This window comes from Triticum aestivum, chromosome 2B, assembly GCF_018294505.1.
Source record: "Triticum aestivum cultivar Chinese Spring chromosome 2B, IWGSC CS RefSeq v2.1, whole genome shotgun sequence".
Lineage (NCBI taxonomy): Eukaryota > Viridiplantae > Streptophyta > Magnoliopsida > Poales > Poaceae > Triticum > Triticum aestivum.
This window is the reverse complement of record NC_057798.1, coordinates 804,036,186-804,046,535: the sequence shown is the minus strand read 5'-3', so window position 1 is coordinate 804,046,535 and position 10,350 is coordinate 804,036,186. Positions and strand designations below refer to the sequence as shown.

At 44.8% G+C, this 10,350-nt stretch overlaps 2 protein-coding genes across 2 annotated transcripts; one reads left to right on the top strand and one right to left on the bottom strand.

Moving 5' to 3' along the window:
* Window positions 1-2,486: 2,486 nt before the first annotated feature.
* Window positions 2,487-4,744, bottom strand: LOC123042925 (uncharacterized). Its single transcript, XM_044465273.1, has 3 exons — window positions 3,732-4,744; window positions 3,321-3,553; window positions 2,487-3,205 (listed from the first exon to the last, which is right to left on the bottom strand). The coding sequence occupies exons 1-3, from the start codon at window positions 4,585-4,587 to the stop codon at window positions 2,936-2,938; spliced, it is 1,359 nt and encodes a 452-aa protein (XP_044321208.1). The 5' UTR covers window positions 4,588-4,744; the 3' UTR covers window positions 2,487-2,935.
* A 112-nt stretch (window positions 4,745-4,856) lies between these two features.
* On the top strand, window positions 4,857-8,000 carry LOC123042923 (uncharacterized). Its single transcript, XM_044465272.1, has 3 exons — window positions 4,857-5,752; window positions 6,059-6,288; window positions 7,167-8,000. The coding sequence occupies exons 1-3, from the start codon at window positions 5,191-5,193 to the stop codon at window positions 7,767-7,769; spliced, it is 1,395 nt and encodes a 464-aa protein (XP_044321207.1). The 5' UTR covers window positions 4,857-5,190; the 3' UTR covers window positions 7,770-8,000.
* The last annotated feature ends 2,350 nt before the right edge of the window (window positions 8,001-10,350 follow it).

The following is a 10,350-nucleotide window of genomic DNA, read 5'->3' as shown; positions in this document are numbered from 1 at the left end:
CTCCCTACCAAGCGACGAGAGCGGCCGGCGCCGCCGCTAGCTTAGGGTTTCTAACAAGTGGCCGGGCTGGGAGTTGGGATATTTATATATACTGTCCCTTTTTTTTTTGCGGGGAACATTACTTATAATATACTGTCCGTGTTAAGAGTTAAACACGGCTTAGAACTTCTATATATACGTGTACTATACGTAGGTTACATACTAGCAAAAATGCCCCTTCGTTGCAACAGATGAAAACAGCCCAGACGCCCTTACCCACTGAGTATGACTAAAAACCCCACCCTCATGCCCCTAACATAATAAACATGACGAATACCTCATCCTCAGGTTCACATCTTCCATTTTAATATGACATGAGACCCATGTTTCTGCTTGTCCTCTTTGCGTCCTCGCGCTGATGGTGGCAGTATCAATTGTCACTAACCAAGGTTGGCCAGGTCCAATAGTTTGATCGCTGAACCTCCTTCGTGTCCAGTGAGATCAAGAGCGTTGAGCAAAGAAATTTTTTTATCTTCCAGCTAATATAATAGGAAAAAGCACTGTACATAATATATGTCCGTGTTATCATGTAAACTAAATAGTTTGTGTGAGGTAGGCCAGAAAATCTTAGTTTGACTCCTATTTTTTTTAGGTGTAGTTGGACTCCTTATGCACTGTGACGGGTGTCACTGGCCCGAGCGAGGCTGGTGGTATGTGAAGATGCGAAGGAGAAAAAGATTCCTTCCATGTCCCTTGTTTAATAAACCGAACTAAAACAATGCATCCGGGGGCATATTTCAAAATTTCACCTAGTTATATTAGTAGTATAGATTAAAATAAAGGTTAGCTACAGTGCCTCTTAGTTTTAAAAAATTATTCATATTTTAAAAAAAGTTTGCCTTTTCAAATTCAAAGTCCCAAAAATATTCGCAAATTCGGAAGAAACATTCATTACAGTACCTCCTAGTTTTTAAAAATTGTTTGTGTCTTAAAAATATTCAGCTTTCAAAAAACAAAAGGCTATTTTATTTTTTAAATGTTCGAGATTAAATGTATTGTTCACAACTTTGCAAAATATTAGCGTTCTAAAATATATTCCTTTTTGAAAAAGAAAATTGTTTAGCTCTCAGTATATGACGCGATTGTGGCTTAATTTGTAAAGTCGCATTATACAATAACAACAAGGCTTATATAGTAGAGTGGCTGGACCTGAGCACCTGTGTTCGACTCCTAGCGAAGCTATTTTTTCTTGGACATTTTTCGCTGTTGGTACAGGATCTGCTAATGGGCCGGGCCATCCCGGTTTTGTGCGCTGTAGATATTTTTGGCAGAAACAAATCGGAGAACGTAGGTGCGTTGATGTACGAAAAACATGTGGGTCCCATCATAAACCAAAAAAATGGAGAAACAATCCTACCTTTAAGGACGCGTCTAGCTGGCGGCTGACTGCCCACTAGCCCTCCGTGGTGGCCGGCCGAAAAAGGTAAGTTTTTGTTTCCCTGACTCATATTAGGAAAAGTAAACAGACGTGGACATATGTGAAGAGGATCAATAATTGCAAAGCGTCCATGTGAACGGATGTGAACACACTTAATTCGTGTTTTCAGTTTTTTGAAAAACCATAACTTTCAAACCATGCATCAAAATTAAGATCCGTTTTCACTGTTGGAACCCTCGCGATGTGCTCCTCGAAACAAGATCCCGCATGGTTATGTTTCAACGAAATTTTTTTGTGCAATTTTTTCTCCGTTTTGTGCAACTGCCTAGCCATCGATGTGCAACTACCTGACAGGGATGTGCAACTTTTTTCCTACACCGTAGACGTGCAGTTTTCAATATGGTGCCTCCACCCCCAAACTACCTCCTTCTAGTGAGATATGCAACTTCATCTGTTGCCCAGGCCAACTGCATAGTAGTTGATGTGCAACTTTCCCCTGCAGTGGATGTGCTTCATCGTTTGCTACATCGGCCAGTGGCCTAACAGTGGACGTGCAACTTCGGATACTGCCACGGCCAACTGTCTAACAGTGATGTGCAACTTTCTCTCGTACTCCCATGGATGTGTAGTTTCCCTGCTAACACCTGGCCCAAACCACCCCTGCTAGTGAGATTGTTTATATGGAACTTTTCAATACCCTCATGAATGCCAATTTTTCACCATTCAATTGTCTCTGCCTGTGAGATGTGCAACTATAAATTAATTTTATTCCTTGGAGTAGACTTGCACCCTGCAGTTACCACCTTATGATGATTTGGTAGATCACCAGCTCACATGTCTGACTTATGCAATCTCCACAAACAACCCATGAATGTCAGCAGGTGGGAAATTAAATGCACTAGACGTACCAAGCAACCAAAAGTATAATAACATATAATAGTACAATAAGGTATAGTCAGATGAGATAATACAATATAAAGTCGATACACAAATAACATAGTACAATAAGTTATAGTCAGATACTCAGATCAGATAACACAATAGAGAGAAATACACAAATAGTTGGGACGTCATCCTACTTGCACAGCTGGCCGACATACAAATAACATATTAACATACCACTAGCAAACATATTAGATTGGCAAGACAACACACTACGCCTGATAAGAATAACCCTCAATTAGTAAATCCATCTTGTGTCGGACAATCCGGGACCAAGCAACCGTGATGTCCACCTTAGTGCCATAGACAAAGCAACTACCCATACTTACGTTGCAATCCTGGGGATGGAAGTCAACATCGACTGGAGGATCTGATTCCCCATATGCTCGTATGCCTTGTATGCTAACTTTCAACCGTCCTTGCAATTGTACTGACACAACGCTCCTTGAAAGAGAAATATACCCATCTAAACCATCTTCAGGAATTTTTTCAGCGGAATCAAGCAAAACAACTTCATCACATGAGTGATCATCAAGCTCTGCAGAATACAAGGTGCAAGTAACTCGGCCTCCGTATTCAAAAGGCCACCCCCCCTTTACCAATATGAACCCCCACGATAGTTGCCTGGACCGTTGCAGCAAGTCGTCCAAGGCTCAACTCTGCACTACACATGGAGCCATGGAAGCATAAAGGTTGTTCTAAACCGTCATAACGCTTGCTAAGACTCATCAATACTCTGTCTTTGATCTCATCATCGCCCTTAATAATTCTTAGTTTGACTTCAAAGTCAACAGGATCCTCGGCTACAATTGCACGAGAAGGGCCAGTCAAGCATAGGGAAGAGTCCTGCAAGCATTATATTACCATTTTACTTGAATGGAATGTTTTGCTGAAGAAGGAAAATAACACTTTAAAAAAGAGATGAAACTGAAGAGAAAACTAAATCTACAACAATGCATACATTTTCAGTGAGTACTTGGCCATAAAACTTTGACCGACGGAAGAGAAGGTTGCGGTTGCGGTCCACGGTGTCCCGGGCAGCGACCTCGCCGTAGACATAGAGTGGCCACTTGAGGTCATTGTGCAGTCGAGTAATTTTGAAGGAGTAGATCTGCACGGTTGTCCCAATGACAGCAGCAGGGGGCAGGGTGATACCGGGTGTGTAGTGTGTAAACTGCATAGGACTCAGAGTGGCTGCAGCACCAAAGCCAAAGTGTGAGCTGTCATCAAAAATCTAATATGATAAGTAAATTGAGCAATTGTCTTCCATTCCCTCACATAAAGAATAATGAGGGAGGAAGTTGGTGATCTGCTGAAATTTCTTGAGGCATGTATAGCTAAAGCAGCATGCATGCATGCATGTTTTACTTACTTTTATCTTGGAACCGACCGCACCGTCCGGACATGCTGCAGTTTGTATCTTCCCAGTATCGACGATGGCCGGCAAAAAGTCGCAGCTCGGTATTCATACCCTCTTTGAGACGTTCCATAGGGGATTTTGTTTCCTGCTGGTCTGAGGCCTGCGCCACGACAATCTGCTGCTTCTTCTTCTGCTTCCACTGCTTCCTCTTCTCCTCCCTCTCCCTCGCTGCCTCCCTCTCCGCCTCCTTCTCCCTCTCATACTCCTCCTCGTCCTCCTCCGTGAACATCATCGCCAACTCATTCTTGTAAAGGTAGGGTCTCTCCCTGACATTGGAGGAGAGACGCAAGAATTCGTTGGACAGCACCTTCTTGCTCTTCTCCTCTGCTGCGTCCTCCACCGCCTCGTCGGCAGGCTTGTGGAAGAGATCCTTGGAGATTTTCATTAATCTGGACGTTGTGCTAACCAGCTCTTCGCCATTGTACGAGGAGATGGTGGCACGGGAGCTGGAGAGAAATTGTGACATGGATAGCATCCGGTGGCCCAAATCCTCCGTGTCTTGGAGGATGAAATCGAAGTAGTTTACGAGTCCTTTCTCGTCGTCTCTAACCTGCAGTGATTCCATCTTCTTCTGGTCGGAGAGAGACCATGTGCCCTCGGCCTTGATTCCCTTTCGGGAGATCCTGGACGTTGTTGTTGTAGAGCTGGTGTCGTCCTCCCAGTTAGAAATCCCGGGAGTAAGGGACTCAATCAAGCTTTTCCTCTCCCTCTCCAAGGACATGATATCCTCTATCAGCATCGACAACTCAATCTCATCGGGCTGCTGCTCTTTCCCGGATTCGCTCTCCCTCTCCATCTCCCTCTCCATAGGGCTGCAGGCAGCAGCAGCAGGAGGGACGAGATCGACCGGCCGCCCGCCGCTCTCTGTTTCAGTTTAGGGTTTAGGGTTAAGAGACGAGACAGACGTGCGCTCACGATCGAGGCCGAAATCAAATCAATTTCCGTCGCGCGCGCTAATCCACGCCGTCATGATGGACCCCTTATACGTTCCTTTTTTTTGTTGGGTTGGTTCCCTTATATGTCGCCGTGCCGTGCCGTGCATAATACCTACTGGTTTAGGTAGGTAGACATGTTTTAGGCCGGACTCAGCCTTGTACACGCGCTCAACAAATATATCCACGTGCGTCTCTTCTCTTTGTACGTCTCGTCTCCTTTTTTTCTTCCTTCCATTCCATTCGATTCGAGGTACGTACGCCCGTGCAGGCCGCCGCCGGATCTCGCCGTTTCCTCATCCTTTCCGCAAGCTCAGTCCGCCCCGGTCTGCGTCCTCTCCTCTACCTGAACTCCAACAAGCGCCGAGAGCAATCATCTTGGCTGAAAGTTAACCCTAAAGCTGTAGGATCGAGTAGGTTATTCGCAAAAAGGAAAAATAAACCCAAGGCGGCTGCCGAATCAGAGAGAGGCCCAAAAGATGCAGATGGACAGGAGGTCGATCCCGTCGGAGAAGAAAGACTTGGTAGACGCCCTTCGTCGCCACCGTGAGATCCTGAGGTGGGAGACCGATTTGCTGAGGAGCGAGATCACGTCCCGGGATCTGGCGACGATCTCCGGAAAGAAGGCTTATCTAAAGCGTCATAATGCCGATGGTGATGGGAGATCTATATCACCTCAGTTGGTCGACCACATGTCCCTCCACAAGATCAAAGAAATCAAACCGGTGAGTTTGCCCTACCTCACGGATAATCATGAAGAGGCCCTGGATCTGCTCGTGCACGGGGCACACAAATTGGCCTACCGGATCCAGTCTCTGAGGAAAGAATTCAGTGCCACCATCCCCTTGGAGAAGCTCAGATTATTCCATCTCCTGTCGCAAGAATGTCTGAGGATCTCCAAAACCATAGCCATGCATGGATCACCACTTTCTTGTGAATCTTCTGAGGATGCTGAAATTTCTCTTTTCAAAGAGCGTGGTATCGGCTGGGAATCTACTTGGGGCAGTCCGGTGTTACGGTGTGGCAGCTTCAATGATATAAGTAAGATAAGAGTTCATCTACCTAATTTCCTCTTGTTAGTACGCTTTGCTCCTTTTTAGAGAATTCGATATGGACTACATACAGAGCAGAATAAGTCTATATACATTCATATGTAGTCCATATTGGAATCTGAAAAAGGTCTTATATTTAGTAATGGAGGGAGTTTTTTTTTAATTAATCTGCATGTCTCAATCTATGCAATCATAATGCTTGCTGCTTTGCTTCTTGTATAGTGAAGAGAATATTCTAGCCCCTTGATTTACTGATCTCCAGATTTAAATAACACTACCCACATTCATGATGCAGCCACACTGTCCCCTATGTACTCTACGCACTCTGCACCTCGTGTCATTGAATCCTCTCGTTACATCACCAAGGCCTTGCAGATCTACTCCTTCAAAATCTTTGACCTAAATGAAAACTTGAAGTGGCCACTCTATGTGTATGGTGTGGTGGCTGCTCGAGACGCTGTGGACTTTAACCGCAACCTTCTCTTCTCCTGCTCCAGGGCTAACTGCCAAGTAGTCACAGAAAAGGTATGTATGAAATGTTTTTCCCCTTCCTCTTGTATGCATGTGATTTTTTGTAATTATACTAGCAAACATAGAAACTTAATATGTCGATATGGCTCAGCTAGTTCTGAAGTAAGAAAAGCATTGCTTGATTATTATTACACTTGGCTGAAAACAACCTGATGGAAGCAACTCATTTCTTTTATCTGGCTGCTACATTTCACAATTCTACCTTTCGGTAATACTGAACAGATTTCCTTCCTTCCTCCTAAAAGTCACATGCCCACCTTCAGGTGATTGTCCATGCACATCTATATGGATGCAGACAATTAGGTATTTGATGCCTTTGTACTATAATGATGCAACTTGAATGCTCGATTGGGTGACTGGCTGCTACTTTTTTCAGTTAATGGGATACAATATTCAGTTAACAAGATACAATATTTAGGCGTCCTTGCAGGAAAGACATCCTATCTAGCTAGCTACTTGAGCATGCACTGGCGCTTAAAAGACACGTCCAGGACAGAAATAAAGATAAGAGGAAAAATAATAAAAGTTCTAGCAGGAGCAAAGCAGCATGTCAGTAAAAAGCAAGTAGCATGCAGATTAACTATGCCTATGCATCCCAGTAAATAAGTAATATCCATTTTGGCTAACTTTCCTGTGTGAACATGTCTTGCAGGACAGAACCTTTATACTCTATCAGTCTATCTATAGTTTGTTTACTGAAAATGGGAGCTTGTGTTCCATTTATGAGAAACCAAAAAGTCATTGAGTTTGTTCCTAAGAAAAGTTGTGATGGTCTATTTAAATTTACACCTTTATAATACTTTCCATGCTATCTCATTATATGTTTGTCCGTTTCAGTTAAGCATTAGTAATGACAATGATGATGTTTGCAGGATCCTTTTTTGCACTTGACTGGCCCTTCTCGTGCAATTGTGGCTGACGAACCTGTTGACTTTGAAGTCGAGCTAAAGATAAAATGTGGAACAAATCAGTCCCAAGATATAGCTTTGATCAGTTCTACTTACCACTACACTTCTAGAGGTGATGCTGCTTTTTTCACTGGCTGCTCTTGTTCGGCAACGTTGAGCCTTGAGACAGTTCCTAGAGCGGCCCAGGCCACTATTGTATCTATTCGAGTGGTTGGAGGAGTGTCTCTTTTCGAATTTGGAGGCCGGGTTGCTTGCTCGTTCTCTACTGAAGAGTATGTTGATCCCACATGCGAGCAAGTTGTGCTGGTTGAGTCTGCTGAAAAGATTCCTGAGGATGATGGTTACCTTACACTGTCAAGGAAGGTTGTTACGGCAGGACTACAAGGAGGATTGCAAGTTGCCATACAAGCCTATGAGGGATCTGACCGTCCATCCATATCCGGTCTTCTTTACTTCCCTTCCCAGTATTGCAGGGTAAGTCGGCGCACATGCTTGGTCGGTGGCTTTGAGGTGGAGGTAACTGTTGCTTGGTCGTGGTTTGTACAGGACAAGATGGAAATCTTGTGATCAAGGGATCTACTACCTATCTTGCCCATCTACTATGTATCGCTACTCGTTAGTAAAAATGTTTGAATTATTTGTATGTCGGCCAGCTATGCAAGTAGGATGGTGTCCCAACTCCCAACTGTTTGTGTATAGACTTTATATTGTGTTATCTGATCTGACTATAACTTACTGTACTATGTGATACTTTCGGTTGCTTGGTACGTCTAGTGCATTTAATTTACCACCTGCTGCCATTGATGGGTTATTTGTGAACATTGCATAATATAAGTCAGGCCTCTGAGCTCGTGATCATACCAAATCAACATAAGGTGGTGACTGCAGGGTGCAAGTCTACTGCCAAGGAAGAAAAATAATTTAGAGGGTCCAGTGTCGAGCCCTCTAGGGATGGTAGATAGCCGGAGTTTTATTTTATTTTATTTTATTTTTTGCGGGGGAGATGACCAGAGTTCTCCAGTCACAGAACACAATCAAACCGAAGTTGTCACCACGGACACGGTTATTCTATAGTTCAAGCAGCTCGTACATAACTTATTTTGGCAACTTCAAATTTATTACTCAAAGACAAGTCACTAATGCCTTTTTTGGATACGCAGGATTAGCCGAACTAGTTTTACGTGGACTCGTCTAACCGCCTAACAGACTAAACCTTGTTTGGTACCTCCAACAAATATGTGGATAAGGAAAACTCTATTTCCACAAAGCCAGGAAACCCCGTTTTATGAAAAACGACTAATACTTGTTTTTATGGAAACAGGATTACAGAAAACTCGATGTAACTAACTTTTTTGTTCCACTCCCTCCTCAACAAACTCATTAGCGCACCTTGCCACCGCCAGCTCCTCGCGCCAATTTTTTCATCCCTTCTATATATACCTGACGCTCGTACAACAAACATGACGAAACAAATCTGGCGACCTGGCTTTTGCAGTTCGTCCATGGCTGGCCGCCAACACCTGTTGTGTTCGCCCTGGCCGCCGTCGGTAGGCTAAGTTCACAGATCGGTGGACGCTGCCCCCTGCTGGAAGACAAGGCTCCCTTCGGCCACTTCTTTGCATCACGGAGAATCAATCTGCAGATTCATCATCCTGCAGGTAAGGTCAAAAATCAGAAACTAGAGCTCAAGGGAGAGAAGACAAAACTGTTTCCTTTGGTCAATCGGTCTCCAAACAGGGAAATAGATAAACCGGTTTCACACTTTCCTGACCCAAACAAAGTTTTCCTTAAACCAATTGTGTAGAGGAAAACTAGTAATACCCGTTTAGCAAAAAATCAGCTTTAAACTTGTTTTCCTAAAACGCAGCGCTAAAACTCTCAATCCAAACAACCACTAAGGGCGGGCACCACTAATCGATCCCCAATAAACTTTGAGGAGGATAAATCTAATTCTCCTCGTCTAACGAGGAACCAACCGAACCCCAAAAACCATTAGTCGAGAAAAGCTTTTACTCCACAGCAGACGTGACTCTTAAATACACTTGACCGACTACTTGTGGAGTAAAAATTCCCCAACAAATTTGACCTCACCTTCGACCGCCCCGCCCGCCTAATCCATGCCGGCGCACCCCCATCCTCACCAACATCCACTTTGGCGTCGGATTGCCGCCGATAATGGCCGGATCCAATCGCTCGTGGCCATGGCAGTTCAGCCTCCTCCCGCGCCTGCACTAGTGCTTCTTCCTCCCACATCCCCGGTCTCCTGCCGCCGACCGCGCAACAGCAATACATCTTGGTGCCCTGCAGCACCGATGAGGGACGTGGGTCGCGGAGATAACCGATCGTGACATGGGCCGATTTGGGTTGGCTCCTTCCACTCCACCGTGTGGGTGGTGTGCGAATACGACATCATGCAAGTCTGCTTCCACGGCGCCAATGCCCGGCACAACTTCCTCGATGGCTTGTCGCGGTGGGGTGGCCACCGCACGGGAGACATGGGAACACGGGGAGACCCGCGAGTGCCTTGAGGAGTGGCAAGCAGATAAGGCGCACATGGCGGAGCTCCCCGAGCTCTACATGGAACGCATCAAGGCAAAGAGCTGGTTGTACGTGCTGGGGTGAGAGATCATCGACCTCTAGTCTAGCAACTCCAACGGTGACAACGACGACGGTGGAAACGGAGTAGGACATGGTGATACCAACGACTAGGGCCATGGCCGTCAGATCGGAAGGCTTAACGAATCAGAGTGGGAGCGCTTGGAGAACGAGAGCGGCAGCGAGTAATTTTTAGTAAGTTTTTATGCAATGTAGTATAAACATTGTTTGTTGTAAGTTATCAAAATATTCGGAATTTGTGTAGTAGTTTTATGTAGGAGTTTTATGCAAGTTTGATGTAGTCTTTGAACCAAATTTGTGTTGCATTTTTTTACTCCGTTAAGTATTGGGGATCGGTTAGAGATGGCATTCTTTAGAAGAGCAAAGACACTCTCGGCTTTATCCTCCTCTAAGTTTTGTGGATCGGTTATTGATGCCCTAACATCAATGTGCAAGGTTGCACATTCAGGGCTTTTACACCGCATGTAGAATAAGACTGCCTTGATCGGAAACAACTATGCAGACATGAGCATACATCCTTATGGTCTTATGG

Bases quoted from the DNA above. Each gene is read 5' to 3' on its own strand.
- LOC123042923 (XM_044465272.1), top strand. From the start codon at position 5,191: ATGCAGATGGACAGGAGGTCGATCCCGTCGGAGAAGAAAGACTTGGTA. The intron at 5,753-6,058 runs GTAAGATAAGAG...TTCATGATGCAG, and splicing joins TGGCAGCTTCAATGATATAA to CCACACTGTCCCCTATGTAC. The intron at 6,289-7,166 runs GTATGTATGAAA...TGATGTTTGCAG, and splicing joins GCCAAGTAGTCACAGAAAAG to GATCCTTTTTTGCACTTGAC.
- LOC123042925 (XM_044465273.1), bottom strand. From the start codon at position 4,587: ATGGAGAGGGAGATGGAGAGGGAGAGCGAATCCGGGAAAGAGCAGCAG. The intron at 3,554-3,731 runs GTAAGTAAAACA...TTGGTGCTGCAG, and splicing joins CGGTCGGTTCCAAGATAAAA to CCACTCTGAGTCCTATGCAG. The intron at 3,206-3,320 runs GTATGCATTGTT...TAATGCTTGCAG, and splicing joins GCCAAGTACTCACTGAAAAT to GACTCTTCCCTATGCTTGAC.